Source organism: Acyrthosiphon pisum, chromosome A2 (genome assembly GCF_005508785.2).
Source record: "Acyrthosiphon pisum isolate AL4f chromosome A2, pea_aphid_22Mar2018_4r6ur, whole genome shotgun sequence".
NCBI classification, from domain to species: Eukaryota; Metazoa; Arthropoda; class Insecta; order Hemiptera; family Aphididae; genus Acyrthosiphon; species Acyrthosiphon pisum.
In genome coordinates this window covers 45,808,363-45,828,077 of record NC_042495.1, presented here as the reverse complement: position 1 = coordinate 45,828,077, position 19,715 = coordinate 45,808,363, and the positions used below count along the sequence as shown (strand labels likewise).

The 19,715-nt window shown below is 29.4% G+C and overlaps 1 protein-coding gene across 2 annotated transcripts; it reads right to left on the bottom strand.

The window, feature by feature from the left end:
* Positions 1–1,849: 1,849 nt before the first annotated feature.
* Positions 1,850–7,925, bottom strand: LOC100164553 (26S proteasome non-ATPase regulatory subunit 5). Of its 2 annotated transcripts, none has more exons than XM_001949542.5 (9): positions 7,617–7,925; positions 4,743–4,920; positions 4,521–4,665; positions 4,220–4,441; positions 3,846–4,104; positions 3,558–3,773; positions 3,339–3,460; positions 2,558–2,756; positions 1,850–2,455 (listed from the first exon to the last, which is right to left on the bottom strand). In XM_001949542.5, exons 1-9 carry the CDS (start codon positions 7,660–7,662, stop codon positions 2,244–2,246), a joined length of 1,599 nt encoding a protein of 532 aa, XP_001949577.1. In that variant the 5' UTR covers positions 7,663–7,925; the 3' UTR covers positions 1,850–2,243. The 2 variants fall into 2 exon arrangements, with proteins under 2 accessions (XP_001949577.1, XP_003244310.1); XM_003244262.4 differs by having other exon boundaries at positions 7,635–7,925.
* Positions 7,926–19,715: the final 11,790 nt, after the last annotated feature.

The window sequence follows — 19,715 nt, the reverse complement described above, 5'->3', positions numbered from 1 at the left end:
TGTTTAAATTTTTACCAAATAAATAAATTTTTTAATACAATTTTTTTACCTAATTACTAAATATTGAAAAAAAAATAAAATGACCAGTGAATCAACTCGTACATACCTTTTGATGACCCGGGAATCAACTCTAAGTACTTCTTAATGATCCGGAAATCAACTCAACGGTATCAGTGCAGATAAACAGGTACCCGGGATTCAACTCGTACGCAGCCTATCTAACCACAATGAGCTTTTATCAAGTGAAGTATGGAAAGTCTGTTGATTATAATTTATAAATTAATATACAATCGCTAAACATCGTATTACAATTCAGTGGTTTAACATTAGTTTAACGATCATAATATGGGCACTAAGTTCTCGGCATGAAATTGTGGACGTTATATCACTCATATATACGCATGTAATTTTTCCGGCTTACAAATTCATGTCAAACTACTCAAACTTTCTAAATTGTTTGTTCTGAATAATCATTTTACTATGTTATATAGGTACTTATGTTTAAAGAATCAAAATCAGATTACGTTGACAAACTTTAATTTTGTAGCAAAATTCGTATTTCTAGTGAATTGTATATTGTTAACGAGTTATGTGCATGCTCTGACAAAAGTTAAAAAGTAGTACCCGCATTGGATTTCACTCACACTAAACTAACACAAAGATTCCGAGCAGATAAGACGAGATATAAAATTGCCTAAATATTGTCCCTTAAATAATTGCCCCAGCGAGGTTAAATTAAGGGGGCTGGAGCGTGATTCATTTTCGTTCGAAAACATAGCTCACGACTTCAATCACTACGTCCAATATAATGTTGCGATATAAATTTTGAAAGCAAATTTGAATTCGTCACTAAATTATCTATGCTTTGAAAATTTCATTTTCCTGATTTTTATTTTTTTTTTTACTTAGGAAATTTACTGACAAAAAGAGTAATAAAAATAGATCATATTCATAATTCAAATTTAAATACATATTGATATAGAATATGAAAAATGTACGACAGTTTAAACATAGTAAATTTAGAGGAGAATTCAAATCTGCTTTCAAAATTAAAATTAGAACATCCTGAGCGTGGTAATTGAAGTCACAAGTAGTATTTAAAAAAAAAAAAATGTTTGTAATTTTATAAAGCAATATATGGTGACATGTGCATGCGGGTAGGTAAATTACAGACGTACATCCCGGTCAGTATGATGCCCAGATGCCCCTATAAAACGTGATCAGTACTACGAATTAAACACACTAATGTTCATTGTTCATTTACTTTCAACACATTCATAAGACCTAGATAAACAGAAATATAAAATGCCTAGTTTTTACTCCTTAGAATTGATTACGCTCCAGCCCCCTTAAATATGATATTATTATAATATTAAATATTTTTATATGAAATTATTATACCGAATCAAAAACAAAGAAAACGCAATACAGAGTTCCACATAAATTGATCATATGATCATAACCTGTATAAGAGGTTGTTAAATCTACCGGATTACGCTATTAATAATAGTAATATAAATATAAAACTAAATATTAAAATACCCTTTAAAACATTATAAGATCAGAATTGTATACAATAATTTATCAATTAGTTCAAAATTAACACAACCATTACAGTAATCGACTGAATGACAAGGCACAGCAGCACAACTTCTCCGGTTTTATCAATTCATATCAAATTTGAATGATTTTATGGTTTAGAAACTAATATTTGTCAAATTGAATTAAGTTTAATGATAGCATTTGAATAATTGGCTAATTTGATAGTTGGGAAGACTAATCAACATTTTATGTAAAAATATAATGTCCATAACCCATTCTGAAACCACAAAAGACAAAAAATCAATGATTTAAAAGTTTAAAGTAAAATATATTCAAAATTATACTTTAACAATTATTGACCATTCAATGAATTGCATATTCAGTCTTTATTCTATTTTATAAAATGAATATAATACCAATTATATGATATAATATTCCATTGATAATTACATAAATTGGCTTAATTTGATGATTGAAAAATAACTTTTATAGTTTTTCTTTAAACTTTAAGTGTTAGTAATTTATGATATTAAAAAATAAAAAAAAATCAATCTTTTTCTACTTGTAATAAAATAGTAAAATGTTTGAAGTTAAAAACAATTAATGAAATTATCAAGTTATAAAAAAATACACCATATTATATACTTAATACAAGTCAATATGAATAATATATTTTATACAGTAGTAAATTCATTTAATTACTAAATGGACATATTTTCCACTAACACATCAGGTTGAGGTGCATGTTCATTTGATTTTATAGCCTCACTATGTTGAATTCTGAATAAAAGTTCTTCGCTCATAGTATTTTTGGAAGTATTAGACTCTAATAGAGTTTTAATTATCATTTTTTTCAAATCTTTAATTGGAATAGGATCTTTTGGACAGTCCTTAAACACAAGATCCAGTAATGCTGAAATCAAAGCATATTGGAATTAGAAAATGTATACAAGTTAAAAACTTTCTTAAAAAGTTAAAAATAATAAATTAATATTTAAATATTAATTATATTTACTTGAACATTTATTAATTTCCTCTTGACCCCATGGCTGTTCAGCCAGTGCCTGTAACATTTCATATCCAGCTTGCTGTATGTTTAAAAATGGTACGATACATGATGCATGGACAATATTTTTTAATGGGTTATCTTTCAATTGTTTGTACCATTTTTTTGTACGTTCAATCATATCACTTCTTGAAGATAGTTCACCATTCTAAAATACAGTGATTATGTGAGTAAAAAAACAAAACCGATAATGTTAACTGTTAAGTCCTAAGTTAAATGTAACACTAAATATTAATGAGAAATAATATTTAATCTGTTTCAAATATTTGTAAGGTAGAGAACACTTTAATGCACATTTTGGGAAAAACTTGGAGAACAATTCTATTTTATAATAAGAATGCTTATTTTTTTTAACAACAGATTAAGATGCATCTTTTCTTTTTTTTTTTGTCATATTTATTTAATTTGTACAACCTTTAAAAAATATATTTACAATAAGCACAATGGAACCATGGAGGGATAATTAATAGGTCATGGTTGGCTTGATTGAAGAAGCTATTCAAAATTAATACTTCATGGCAGGGTAGTAAGATGCATCTAAATTACTGAATGTGTTGTAAATTTGGAATTTTTCCAGAATATGGACAAGTCTCAATTAGATTTAAGATATTATAATATATTTAAATTAAAAGTCATTAAATAAACAACAGTTTAATAATACTTTTACCTAATGGGATACAGACATACAGTATATAATATTATAGAAATAAACAAATCAAATTTTAAGTACCTCTATTTGAATAATCTTTGTGATGGCTTGAATAGCTCCTGCTTTTAATTCAGTTTTGGTACTAGTAGCAATACGATTTAATTCTATGATAAATATACTCCAGATGTCTAATTCGTCATCACCTATTTATAATAAATAATTAGTTAAATTTTAGATAAAAATAAATCATGGTTGAATAGTATATTAAATATTCTTTAATATTTAAGCTAAACACTTTACCATCATAGTGTAAGATCGTACTAGCTGAAGGATTATCCAACAACATTTTGCACTCCCAAGAAGATGCCAAAGTAGAGATAGCATTTATAGCCACACCTACTAGTGAATCATCTCCTTCTTTTAACACTTCATAAATTACAACAAACACTTTAGGATATGTTGTAAATATGAAAAGTGGTCTGACTTGAGTAACTTTTATGAAAAACTCCAGCACAACTACATACACAATATTTTTAATATTAATCATCATAATTTTAAATATTTAAAAATTATTAAACTAGGACATACTAGGGTTAAGTATAACAACTGAAGGGTCGTCCAATTCTTTTGGATTAGAGCTCAGTAAACGATACAACCCACTTATAATTCCAATAGAATTCAAATAATCGAACCCATATTCAGTGATACTCAAAGGAATTAACATTTGTATAGTAACCATCTGCATCATTACATCTGGATATGTGATGTCTTTAACCAAATTGGTAAAGAGACCTTTGGAACTTATTAATGCTAAAGCATCCACAGACTTAGCCCAATGAATTAAAATCTGTAAAAAAAACAATACATTTAGAAAAAAAACTGATAGTTGAAATAATTTAGGAATTGGAAAATACCCAGTATAATCAATGATTTAATAACTACAATATGAGTAAATAACTCACATCATAGACGCGTGTACGTATTTTTGCATCCACTGCCATTATGATCTGTAACTTCGATAATATAGGAATTGATGAAAGGGTTTCAACACTTTGAAATCGTTTAAGACATTTAACTGCATTGTATGAAACAGTCATATCACTGCTTGTTAAACAGTCAACTATAGTACAAGCCAAATCCACTTGGATGTCCACATTATTATCATTGGCTAACATTTTTTCCAACTAATTGAAAAAAAAATTTTAATTAATGCATAGAATTACACTTAAGTATAATAAATAATATTCCATTAACAATATTTACCTCTGATAAAATTGTAGATTTAACTGTATCATTTGGATGATGTATAGCACGTTCGATACTGGCTGAATACTTATTAAATGCATGATTTGGCTGTAAAACAGATAAAAGTTTTTGGAGCAATGCACAGCTCATTTCAATTTGTGTTCTATAAAAAAAATGTATTAACTGCATTATAATAACTAATATTTAAAATGATATATCATGTAATATAATTTTACATACTGATCTGTAGTATTCAAGCAATCAAAAATAAGATTTAAATCCATGAGGTTAGCCGATTTTAATAAATCACAACGGTTCAATTTAGTGAGATAAATGTTGCAGTCAGTCAGTACATCTGTGACATTTGTGTTGTCGATTGATAGTTTATGCATTGCTAATGCAATCAAATTTGTATCAACTAAAACGTAATAAAAGAAAGTTATATTATGTAGTTTATTTAATATTTATGTGTTTTGGTTGGATATAACTTTTTTTTTTTTGACCGATTTAGCGTAAACAATTTTATATTATTTTTTGTGAAATTATACACTAACAGTACCACACAACATATATATGATTCTTCAATTTTCCTTGCAGGGAAAAAATATTGAGTAACATGCTAAATTTTTTATGTTATTTATTGCAGTGATTAATGATCACGTGATAAAAAGTCAGCCAATATAAAGTAACCCAAAAAAACTGCACTTTAATTTACAATTCTCAGTTGCCAGTTAGCAATGAGTGGATAAAGTGTGTTTTTGCCATAATGGGAAATTTTTCATGCTTAGCAGGTACTTCTATTTTCCTATTAATTAGTGCATTCAGTATTGTGTCATACCTATCATCAACAGAGTTAGTCTATATTTCAAACAAAAGTTATATTAATAACATAATTACTATACGTATATTTATAAGCATAGACCGAGGCATAGACAAAGAGTTTAGGGGCTAGGTTACTACTTAGTACACTCACTACTTAGTAAAAATGTATAGAGGCAAGTGGCCCAAAATAAGTTTTGTACCATTTCTATGAACCAGGCCATGGTAAACAGCCAAACAGTCAAATGGCAATGCATGTAGTGGTTACAAAAAAGTTTGGATAGATATTAATGACCATTTATATATTATTTTTAAATTTCCGAGAGAATTGTTTGTATACCTATAAATGGTTGCCATGGTAAGATGTAAAACATATTTATCATAATATAGAGTTGGCATTTTTAATGGGCAACAAAGTGCACAGGATCAGCTAGTGACTAAATAAAAAAGGCCAAGGGCAATTCGGACTCGCGCACGAAGGGTTCCGCACCATCATCAGCTATAAACATGTTAACACTGCTTATATTATATATTCTAGGATTTTTAGTATTTGTTGTTATAGCGGCAACAGAAATACATAATCTGTGAAAATTTCAACTTTCTAACTTACATGGTTCATGAGATACAGCCTGGTGACAGACAGACAGTCGGACGGACAGAGGAGCCTTAGTAATAGGGTCCCGTTTTACCGTACGGAACTCTAAAAACAATTAACAATACTAGCAGATGGCTTGAAACAGGTGAAAGATGGTTCTAATTACATTGTTTCAAATTATGTTCCGTGTTAAATAAAATTAATATTAGGTAGTTAACAAAATGTCAGCACATTACCTACAAGTTGAATATAATATTGAACTAAATAGCCTGCACGAGATGGCAGGCGCGTATCCAGAATTTTATTTCAGGAGGGGCTGATGAACATTTATAAACATAGTAATACAGTAAAACAAAAAAATAATATTTAATGATTTAAAACACAATGTATACAAATACAATGTAGGTATTAGGTAGGTACTATATAACAAGTTTTAATTGTCTAGCTCGTCCACTATTGGCGAACTTGTCTAAAACCATATCGTCCATTGTACAAATATTTCTATGAATATTTAGTAATGCTAAACTAACAAGACGATTCTCTGAAGTTGAGTTTCTCAAATATGTTTTTAATCTTGTTAAAAAACTGCGTTCAGCTGATGCAGTTGACACGGGAAGTATGGCAAGTATTTTCAGCAGTTGGTAGAGATTGGGATATAGAGTTTTATCACAAGAAATTAAAGCGTCTGTGAAGGTGGAAGGTCTTGATGATGGTTCTAATGAGGTCCATTTAGATATCCATAAATCATACTCAGCGTCAACTGTATCTTTAAAACCTGGCAAATCATCCATGTAAAAATAAACTGCTTCACAAATTAATATAAAGAGAATGTAAATTATACTGTAACAAAATAATAGTTTCTTTTTGAGTCATAAAACGATCATTTAAAGATGAAATTAAATCATCTAAGTGGGGGATAAAAATAGTTCCCACATAGTCTTTCTTCAGTGGAACAATGTGGAATATTTGATCGATTTCTTTGATTAACACATATTCGTGGTTTTTTTTCCTCGACATATAATAATGTTGCAATTGCTTTTGCTTCTTAGTAAATATCACCAAATACAGCTGAACAATTTTCTCTCATTTTTTGAAATTTTAATGTTATGGTTTCTATTTGTTTAAGAGCTGTAGCTAGATCTAAATTTGACTTTTGTAAGTATTGTGACAAATTATATGTATATTATCCTAATAACTTACTTAAAATATAAACTGCTACAATAAAATTAAAATTACATATGCAGTTTAACACACCGTTAGTTCTAGTTAAGTCAGTTCCAACAAAATAATACGAATTTAAAATCTATAAAATGGAATTTAATAATTTTGCATTGACTTTCATAGACCATGAAAATATTTTTTAGATTTTCTTAAAATTTCGGGGGGGCTGCAGCCCATTCAGGGAACTCAGGTTGGAAAAGTCAACCAGTGTCGGCCTGGTCATCACCAGGTTAAGTTTACACAGTGAAGGAGCCCCGAGCTTTATAAATTTACATGCCACAGGTAGACGCTTAACAAAAATATGGCCTCCTAGGAGCCAAATCTACAACACTATCTATAAGAGTTAACGCGCGTCACACATCAATACATCATACAAACAATTTATTTGAAATTTTATGTACCTATTGTTGTTTATTAAGTATTTAAGTATATATCGTATAGTTTATAATATGTATAAGTATAAGTCAATAATAACTAACGAGTATGTGTATTGTTACCGTCAACCGCTGTTAGATCCACAGACATGACTACAGGTTCTGTAATGAACTTTTGGCGGAATTCGCGAAGTCGACAAATCGAATGAACGACGGTCTATGAGCGGACGAAAAATCGGTGAATTTAATATTTATTATTACTTGGATAAAACGTATTACTATGAATAGCAATGAAAATATACAACAGGCAATAGTGAATACTGGTTAATGGACACTGGTAACGTCTGGTTCGTCAGTAAAATTTAAAACTAAATCGCAGTCACACTGCGTCTCAGTGGTCTCGGGCAATGGAGCACCGGGTATCGGGGTGCGCAGTGTTTGTTTTTGTTATTGTTTATATTTTTTCTGCGAAATCATCTAGGACAGCACGACCAACGTGACGATACAACGCACGCTGCAGTCGCTCAGTCGTCAGTGAGTACCGATAATGGGAATTACGATGACGACTGACAAATCTAAAATCTCAAAATATTACAGAAAAATCAATAACATTATCTTTTAAAGAAAAGCAGTTACAACTTCTTGATGATTGTTTGCTTTGAAGCACGATCGCGGTTTAAGAAATAAAACAACCGTGAGCACGATTATTAAATTGTTTATTATCAGATAATAACACCCTAATTTTACTGTGTAAATTAAATATTTTAATCAATGATAACACGTAAAGTGTTTTTTACCACACACGTCCCATAGATGGCGACACAAAATATCCCAAGCCCATACAATAATTGAATATAATATTATATTATTATTCGGACATGAATAAGTATTATAATTTATAATTTATAATTATTCGTAGCCCCTGGGGCCCGAGTTTGAGGTACTGGGGTGTCAGTAGCCCCTCTTTGTATATGTATCTACAACAATATATTTTTTTTAAATGTACACAAGACGAAAATAATTGTAATAATAATATATAGTGTTTTAATATAAAAAGATAATAATTGTAAATATTACAAAACAATATTAAATCCCTACAATACAGTATTAATATTAAAAAACCAACTGAGTAAAAAAGATTTTCGTGAACCTTAAGTTGGCCTTGTTACACGTTAGAAACACGTAGACAAATAATAATACATGCTAGTAGGACGTCTTGTACTCTCGAATTTACTATTTACGTACATTAATAAATAATAATAATATACCCGAGTCACTCAATAATATACCTAAACCTAATATAACTATTAATGGAATAATCCATCCAAGTAAAAAATTATCTTATTAAATTTGACTTAAAATTAATATTTATTAAAAAAAAAATTAAATTATAGAACAATATAAGTAGGAAAAGTTTTCCAATACATTTATAGTGTGTTGATCCTACATGAGTGGCGTCTCGTGAGACAGACAGTAGGCACTAGGCTAACCGACACTAATAAAATCCTAGCCCGGGTACGTCACCACGTAGCACGTAGGTTACAAATATAGGTATACCTAATTGACTTCCATTTAAAATTTCAAAACTTACATGTTACATTCAATTGAAGATTTTGATTTGGGTAATCTTCACTTGTCGGTGTTTTAAAAAACAATTCATTGAAGTGGATAAACTTAGTTTACGTTGTTTATTTTGTTTCTACAATCATAAAGCGTAAGGATGTGTCATTTAGTCATATTTTCATAATTTTTGTTGCATAAAAAATCGGTTAGATCTTAGATCTTTTGAAAATTAGTTAAACAACATTCAATGAAATATACTCTGCATGTAATACAATGTGAATTTTAGCACAATAGTTGGTCAATATTATCAAGTCAACTGAATTTTAAAAGAGATTCAATCGATTAATCGAATAGATATTGAAAAAAGCCGATCTTGCATATTATTTGAACATTTCATTCAGTATATTAATTATGTATGTATGAATGATTTTGAAGCCCACTAAGCAACAGATATCCTCATCACACCAGAAATCTGAATAACGTGCCTATTCAATAATATTTCAGTTCAAGATAAAGAAAAATACCTACCACTTTTGAACTTTTCAATAACGATAAATCAATAAACTATACAAAGTAATACAGTATACACTTACCTAACAACGATTTAAACAATGTTAAAATATACATAATTTACCTAATTATTGAAAATGTTGTATAATATTATAATATATAGCATACCTACTATTATATAGTTTATGGATGAATTTTGAAATCTTAAAACTAAATAGAATGTTAAAATTACCACCCCTTTGGGCTTGGGGAGACCTGTAGTTAGTTGTAAAGAATCTAATTTCAAAACCAGCAAGTCAGTTTCATATTTCAAAACATATTCCTCGTAATCCAATGATATTTACGTATATCGTACCTTCATATATATGTATTGTTCATTATTACCTATCTGTATTTAAAAAAACGCATCAATTTACTATACATAATAATATTATAGTATATATATAGATAAATCTATAAATTATTGTATGCATACAGCTATATCTATATGACTATATCTATTATTGTCAAATTCTATTAATTCTAATAATACAAAATATATCTAAGTATAACAAACGCAATATTGCAGTAGGTACCTAGTCAGGGTTGGGCAGTATCTTAAATATAATATTGTATCTTGTATCTTGGTAAAAAAGCGATACAATTCTGCTTTTTATCATCAAAATTAATATTTAATATAGATTATAGGTAATTCAAAATTTATTTTATGAATATATACAAATTCAGGTAAATTTACTAGTCACAGGTGATTTTCTGTATGCTGTATATTGTTGGAAATTATTTTTCAACCCATTACCGATAGATAAATCATAATATATAGACATATAAATATATTGACATATAGTTATATCTGTGACGTACGCTAAACGCACATTGAATGGGACTTTACGTCTTTACCATAGGCTCAAATAGCGTTTGAGATTTGGGGGGGCTAATAGGGCTAAAAGGGCCTTACTTTGATAATATTGAATAAGCTTAAAATAAAATGTAGGAAATGTTTGGGAGGGCTATGGACATTTTTTTGCGGGGGCTTAGCCCCTAAAGCCCACCCCTTATTTGCGCCTATGGTCTCTACTGTACGTCTGTACCTTATTCGATATCTTTAATTTGTACATGACGTATATTGTCTACCTTTCACGTGATTATTTTATTTTAATATTAGTGTAATATAGTCAGTCTGCGTTTTGGTCGGCAGTCGGTTAGGATGTGCTCGACTTTCATATAGTTAGATACGGTTTTCCTTGTAATAAAGATATTATCATTAGTCATTACCATCGATTATAACTTTACAGTACTTACTGAATAGTGTCATTTTTTTATAATTTTCTTTGCCGTTCCCAATATTTAACGAAGTGGCCATCCCCACCAGTTGCGTAGCCAGGGTCAAAACCCAGTCAATGGGACTGTGTTAACCTTAGAATTGTAACAAAAAATTAAAAAGTGTAAATAAAAGACATATCGTATTAATTGTATTTTTGTATTTCTTTGTAAGACTTAGCCCCCCTCTCCCCAATACAAAATTCCTCGCTACACCACTGATCCCCACAATAATAAATATAATTATTAAAAACCTGTGACTAATTTTATTCAAATGTATTGTATATTCGAGTATCGAATATCTAGCAGTCTTGTTAAATATTCGAGTACTTGTATTTAAAAACGATGAGCCATAATATTTTGAAAATCGTATGGTGTATACCTGTATCAATATAAAATGCTAATAAAAACATTCAGTGAAAACGTAATGTATTTACAGTAAAAGTTGCACTAAAAACCAAAAGAGATTTTGTCCAATTCCGATTTTGTGTAAAATTGCCATTTTTAATTATTATCTTGTCGTATGCGCTCTACCCCAGATTGCGGTCTACCTGCGAAAATATCGTTTTTGTTTAACGTTTTTAAACGTTTTTGATTGTTACGTTTTTAAAAACGTTATTTTTCTATATTGTTTTTGAATAACGTTTTTGATAATAATATTTTTTTTTTATATTATATTCTTATAACTTATAACTTTTAACTTATTAAGTTATAATAGTAACGCGCAATATAAAAATGCACTTAAATGTTGAAAATTAAAATTAATTATCATATATATACAAAAAAAACAATATTATCAAAAACATTATTTGGAAAGAATAGGAAAATAATTTTTTTAAAAACGTTAGTCAAAAACAATACAGAATATAACTTTTAACTTTTAAGTTATAATAGTAACGCGCAATATCAGTGGTGGTTCCAGGGGGGGGCAAAGGAGCATTTCCCCCCCCCAACACCGTAGTTTTCCTTTGTTTTACACTGTGTTTAGTCAATTTTGTAGCCAATTTTGCAACTTTTTGTACTTTTGCCCCCCCCCATGCCCCTCCCAAAATTAAGCCCTGGATCCGCCACTGCGCAATACAGAAATGCACTTAAAAGTTAAAAATTTAAATTAATTTAAATTTTAAATCAAAATTATAATTGATATAAAAATTAGAAAATTCAAAATTTCTGATTAAAGAGTTTTTAAAGTTAAAGATTAAAAAGTAAAAATAAGTGAAATTTTTTTTGGCTTTTAGGATATTTTGTTATCGTTTTTCAGTTGTTTTTTTTTCGTTTTTTGTTTTTTTCCGTTAAAATCTAGATATAATTGTAGAGTGGCAAAACACGGTAGAGCGCATACAGCAATCGCAATGTTACCGGTAGAGCGCATACGACAAGATAGCCATTTTTTTTTGTTTTTCCCGGCACTTTTGAAAACTTATGGAGATTTCAAGTTTTGATTTCCCGAACGCACCAACCAGCTTCATTTTGATACCGGAAATGATATTGAAGTTGAAAATCAAAGCATTATTTCAACTTATTATCCATAGGCGGAAATCCATTAAAATTTCACATTACTAATATCAATGTGAGCGGGGGGCTTCGGTCCTACAAAACTAAAAATGAGGGGGTTTGACAGACTTTTTGAGGGGGCTAGGACCCTTAAAGCCCCCCTCTCGGTGTCAGCCAACGTAACTTATCGTGTACACAAATTAAAAAATGTAAGAAGACGCATCATTGTAAAATCAATATACAAATAGTATACCTATTTAAATTTTAAACATTTTGAGATACCTATCAATAACTAATTAAGTGATATATTATAATTTATGGCGATTTGAAACAACATTTTTTGTAAACGAGATTCGACAATATTGAGATATCAAAGTTCGAGTTACTGAGAGTACACCAAAGTATAATTGTATAGTTGTATAATACATCAATAAAACCTTCAAAATATTTTTACTTTTTCACCATTTAAAAAGCTTTGATAATGCACTTCATTCAAATAATGTATATAATGCATCTAATTTTCGTGTCAACAATTAAACTGACATATTATGCGATTAAGTTCAAACTTGATTTGAAATTATTTTCGTTATAAAAATAGTTAAAAGTACCTAAATACCTAATACATAGGCGCAAATAGTGTTTGAGATTTGGGGGGGGGGGCTAATAGGGCCTTACTTTGATAATATTGAATAAGCTTAAAACAAAATGTAGGAAATTTTTGGGAGGGCTATGGACATTTTTGGGGGGCTTAGCCCCTAAAGCCCCCCCCCTATTTACGCCTATGAGTCCTTATATTTGATTACAGTAAAGGCGCGTCCAAACGGAGCAGCTTTTGACCCTCGGCGCGGCCTCCGGCGGCCCCATACCGCACAGCAAATACGCATTCACACGAATTAGCATTTGAAAAAAGTTTGTTCGGCAACTAATTACTTAAAAAATAATTTAAAAACATAAAAAAATAAGTACTGATTCCGCGCGGCTTTGCCGAAAATACGTTCACATTATGCGGCATATAGTCGAGGGGCACAAGCCGCGCGGCTTTCCTTTGATGTAGACCGACTATTAGGCGTAGGCCGATCGGAAATTTTGCACGTGGCATCAAAAAAAGCCAAGAAAAATGTATTTATGTATTCATAGTATTCATACTCATGCCAAACAGCCATGCCGCGCGGCAAAAGCTGCTCCATCTGGCCACACCTTAATGTTAATTTTTGTAAAAGTCATCTTAGACAGTTAAAAAGGTGGGTAAGTGGATTTCGCTCTGCTGTACAGTAGGTTACAAGTGGGTCACTGTATAATGGATGGTATTAAATTTGAATTCAATGATATAATATCATTGTATAAGAAAAACGATTCTGAGCGGAGACGGTATGTTAGTCTAGGTATAAGACATAATATTATATTAGGTACCTATAATAAATTCCAAATTAATCATATCATAATATTTATTAGGTACTTATAACGCGTTATACATCAACAAAAAACCGTGGTACTATCATAGATATATAATAGTATACTTTAGAAGTTTCAAGTACCCACGAATAATATTATACAATCACAACAAAATAACTAAAATAGTTATCCTAGGTTTTTAATATGTAATTTCGTCCAAATTTGTACTTAAAATGACTATAAAAATAAACTGTGCTTATGTATTTTTTAGAATTTTTGGCAACATAATTAAATATTTACGTGGAATCTTGTTTTAAATTTTCAATCCTTAGATATAAAAATTGAACATTTTATAAATTTTTAACTACAAAATAATTATTCAATTTTAAATTTGATAAATTTTGTCAACATTTTAACTTCAAATGCTTATAAAAAAAAATTGTGCCTATGTATTTTTAATATTTTTCAACTGCTATTGTAAAAATGTATCAGGAGCTTTGTATTAATTTTTTACACTTTTTGGCCCAACAGATAAAACTTTATTGATATTTATAGAAAAAAAACTAAAAAAATTGAAAACTTACAATGTCCGTAAACAGCTCAAAAAGAGTCAAATTATTTTCAAAATTTTATCGTATATAGAAAATGCTAATATAAACATTCAGTGAAATTTTCAAGTTTCTACAGTCATTCGTTTTTTAATTACAACAAAATAAGAAAATCGTCTCATGAGAAATCGAGCAAATATCAAATTTTGTAAAAATATGAATTTCAAACGCTCATCAAAATTTAATTTGACTTTCTTATAGACATTTTTTTTTGTTGATAAAGGTAGATTATCCTATAAGGAATCTTGTATCACATTTTAAAATCTTAGTTCTAAAAAGGAAAATTTTTACGAATTATAACCTTAACATAATTATGTAATTTTCGTGATTTTTCCATATTTTGTCAATTTTTGAACTTTAAATACTAATAAAAAAAAACTGTGACTAAGGATTTTTAATATTTTTCAAATGTCATTGTAACAATATAGTAGGAGCCTTGTATATTTAATACAATAAAATAATGCCATAACCATGCCGTCTATCGATACCTACTTATATATTTTTAACGTATCTAGAAACTCGTAAAGCATTTATGTATAATATCTGAATATCTGGCTCAATAAATTGTTGACCAAATTACCAATATTATAATATCAATGATAAAAATATTCGATACATTTAAATACTGACTAAATAACCTAATAACTTGTGTCAAAAACTCTGTCGTGAATCATGAGTTCCGAAACAAAATATTACAATATCCGGTGTAAGTAAACCACGTACTTAAATATGTTAGATATTTAAACATCATTCAAACTCTATTTAAACGCTTGTAGGTTTGGTTGGTGTTTAAATTTGGCTATGTTATCTAATAATCTAGCCAAGTCCAACATACGCTAATGACTAATGGATACTAAAACAACATTTTCCCTTACTAAAATATAAATAATACTCTTTGAATTTTGTTATATGATATAAGATAATATCCATTAAAAGTTTGATCTACCTATATATTATAGTATTCCATACTACAGGTACCATACATTTTAGTCATTTTACATTGTAATACACTAATGCCGATATGTACAATGTTTTTAGGATAAAAATGTTAGTACAATAGTAGATTTGGCCATATACATTATACTTATATAGTTATATTAAGTAAAACTGTAAAAGTATTAGTTCAATGAACTTTATTATTTATTATAAATTAAAAATATATTCTAATTCAGTTTTAATCATTAATTTCATTACTGCAAGGAAAATATACCCAAACATTTTACTGTTCACCCATGGAGTGACGTATTTTAATATTTTAATTGTTATTTTTTTTTTTTTTTTTGATAGAGATGAGTTTAATTGTATACAGGGAATAGTTTTATATGCTCAAACAAAAAGCTAAACTATAAATAAATTATAAATACACGGTAAGTGTAAGTTTCTCTCCGCGATGATATGTAGATATTAATATTTTATGTATTTATATACCTAGGGTTAATATAGTACATTATTTATTATATTTATTAGTTAAACAACCAAAAACTTATTTCACTCTTCATTCAGACTTAGATGGTGTATCTTGTACCATGGAAGTATAGCTAAAAATTACGTTTTGTTGCAAGTTAAAGTGTAACATCCAGAATAAAATAAAACTGACCTATTCATATTTCATATTTTCGTATATTTTGAAGTTAATTAATATTCTACAATATTTTATACCAATATATTAATTAATATTGCTTATTACTTATTAGTTTATTACATATAAGATACTATTGATTTAACATGCACCCTGCGGCCTGCATGCATAATGTATTTCATTATTTTAGTAAAGCCTATGAAGCCATGATCCAGAATACATCGAGCGCCGATCTCAATTTGCCATAGGATTGTCCTATAAGAGGCCTCGATTTGCCAACGAAGATTACCGCTGCAAAGTTTTTCAGTTAGTCGAAAGGTAGTAAGTTAATATTTCGTTAAATATTTCATATTATTATATTTATTTATTTACGTACATAATGACAATAATCAGTTGGTACCTATGACTTAGGTACCTCTAACAATATAATGTTCTGTTGAAATGGAAAATAATATGTTCAATCTGTTGTAAATCGTGATCGGGATCATCGCGATCGTAATAAATAAGATAAGATATAGGTAATGATTTTCGATAACGGCATAAATATTTACAATATTTATCTCGGTTTACAACTTTCAAAATAATTCATTAAATTGTCCATAATTTATAATACATTTATTCACACAAAACACAAGTATTAAACCGAAATTCAGAAAATTTATTTAATACACAGTGACAGTGCATATAGTTACAACTTAAATCTAACATTTATTTGTCTGGGCGCCTGTCGTCTGTGCGATCTCATCACTTAATGACTTTTCAAGCCATTGAGGTCTGGTAAAAACACAACTTTTTTTAAATCCTAGACGAATATTCCATCAGAATAATACCAAATTGGATTTTTCAAATTAAGATAAGCTACAATGTAGAACTATAGAAATAATAAAAAGCATTCAGTCTAAAGGGTTCAAACATTACTTTTATCAACATTATAATTTATCATATCTAATCATACCTAATTGTGACTTTTAAAAAATAATTTTATACTATTTACACAATTAGAACTGTTTATTATGTATATCTATTATTTACCAACAGCATATATTATAATTCATTAATTTATCAATGAATTAATCAATAGAATTTTTTTAAATAAAACCTATTGATTTTTAGCTAATCTTGAATAAAGAAAAATTATACTCTGGACATTCTATGTTTCGGAAACAGAGATTACACAGCAAATAATATTCATAATGTTCATATTATTTATTAATGATTAACAAATTAAATACTGCTGTACACAATGGTTAATAACTGAATAACTGATAATAAATAATACTAATTTTGTTTTGAATTTCATGATAATATTATATCAATATAATTCATTTAAGAGTAAAACACTCTGAAGTACAATTATTACTGAATGAAAAAATAGTAGGTATATGGTGTACCCACGAAGAGATGATTTTATACATTTATTTTCGCGGAAAAAAATAAAGTTCTGTAGAACGTACTTATTAGCTAGTGCCTGGTATAGTTATATGGCGTATGGACACTATAATATGCGGAAATTCTTTTGTATATTATATTAGAATATAAAATATAATAAAATAATAGTCCATACATGATTTTTAGTTTGAAATGGTTAAACAAACAGTCTTTATTTTTGTATGTAATACGATTCGGCGTGAATAATACGAATTTAAAATGTGCAGCTCATATTATATAGATACTAAAAAGTGTTTATGATTTTCCTTCCACCCACAAGTTTGTTTAATGTTTATAAAAACTATTGAAGTGTAGATTTTTTTTTAAAAAAATAAGGGCAGTCACATATATGCGGTGATGGAGTAGGGGGATGATTTATAGGATCAATCTTCCTCATGAGCCTAAAAAAAACATAATTCAAATAAAAATTTATATCTTTATAATAATATAATAATAGCTAATGCGATTAACATACATTTTTATTTTTTATCTCAAATACTGTTGTATAAAACTATAATCTGGGGGATCAAGTTCAGGCCACCCGTTGAAAACGATAAATGTAGTTGTATTACATTGTGTTTAGATTTATAATCGAAGTGCTTTTTAAATGGTTTGCACATGACAAAAACGTATAATAGTGCTTATTGTAATTATATATACATATTACATAGGTAGGTGCCTATATTTTATTGGTGGTAGCCGGTATATAAAAAATTGTTGCGGTGTAAAAACTGTTATTAAAATGTGTTATATTATAATAATATTACCGACATGATATCGCGGAGCGTATCTCTACATTATCATATTTATTGCGGACAGTTCGCGTGTCCGCCACCGCCGTGAAAATCGTAGGCGGACATCCAGTCCGATCCCCACAATGTTTTCGTATACATAAGTGTGTACGTACCTATATAATAATAATAATAATAGTAATAATATTAATATTAATAATAATAATATACGCGCGTGCAGCACGGGCCAACGCACCGCACACCGTAGCCGAACAATGCGCGCGGGGACGAGGTGTGCACAGTGTGGTGGTGCGTCCGCAACCTCAGGGCGGCGAGCAGATGGTAAAACGCGACGGCGGCACAGGGTGTGTGTGTGTGTATAATATTAATAATATATACCTTGGTATATGTATATGATTTCGCTTACCGTCGGTTGAGGGGGGACGGCGCGGCCGTTGATCGGCGGACGAGTGGGGTGTGGGGGCAAAACGTAACGTAATAATAATATTTCCTGTGGCACGCGTCTGCGTCTCATTATATTTAGCGTGCGCGCGCGCTGGCAATGGCTCTAGCGCCCGGGCCGACAGGATCTGTTCGGTAACACCTTCCGCGACGTTAATTACCCGCTGCACCCGCGCCACCACCGCCGCCACCGCCCCGCGACGACCGTAATGGTATTTTCCCGCTGTAATATGCATAATATTATTATAAATTATAATTATTATAACATATTATTATATTATAAATTACATTATACACAGACTGCAGAATTTTTCATTTTATAAATTGTCTCTGTTTTCGTGTCTCATCATCGTTATAAATATAATAAAATACAGCGGACCGGTTCAATTCTTCGATTAGCCAGTCTATACTAATTGAATATGTCCTGGGTTTGTTTAAAACTATTTTAATTTTAAGCTTTTTTGAGCTTATATGATACACGGAATCACATAACTATGCTTACGTAAACCCCTTTCCACCGTTAACGGTTTTTATGGCTAATTTTAAGTTTTTAGAACTTATATGCGCCTACCAAACATGACATTTTAATTTACCATTTAGAAATAGATTATACGGATATACGAATTATACGAAAGTATATACAATTATATTATATCTACCTATATGCTATAGCAAGATGGTATTTGAAGAGTTTTTTGTGGAATTCCACCCTCTCTCCCAAAATTATATTTATAGTCGATCAATTTAATTTATGAAACTAAATTAATTATAATAATTTACCATGTTTCCCTAATAATATTATATGATATCTATTTTCTATATAGTATATTTGTATTGTTATACCGTATTATATTATACATAAATATTCTTATATATATATATAGGTACCTAATTATATTATATACCTATAATATATTTGTGCGAATGCACATTTTGTTGGCATTAGTTATTATGTTTAATAAATATGTCACAAAAGATTTATTGACGAATAACGATACCTATAACTTATTGAATACTATGATACGTCTATAACCATCATATTGCCGTTTTTACCCGAATTCGGCTTTTGAAACATTTACTAAATGTAATTCTGAATGTTTTCCAAATATATTTTTTCTTT

Bases quoted from the DNA above. Each gene is read 5' to 3' on its own strand.
- LOC100164553 (XM_001949542.5), bottom strand. From the start codon at position 7,662: ATGTCTGTGGATCTAACAGCGGTTGACGGTAACAATACACATACTC. The intron at 4,105-4,219 runs GTGAGTTATTTA...TTTTTTTTACAG, and splicing joins TACGTACACGCGTCTATGAT to ATTTTAATTCATTGGGCTAA. The intron at 3,774-3,845 runs GTATGTCCTAGT...TTGTGTATGTAG, and splicing joins AGTTGTTATACTTAACCCTA to TTGTGCTGGAGTTTTTCATA.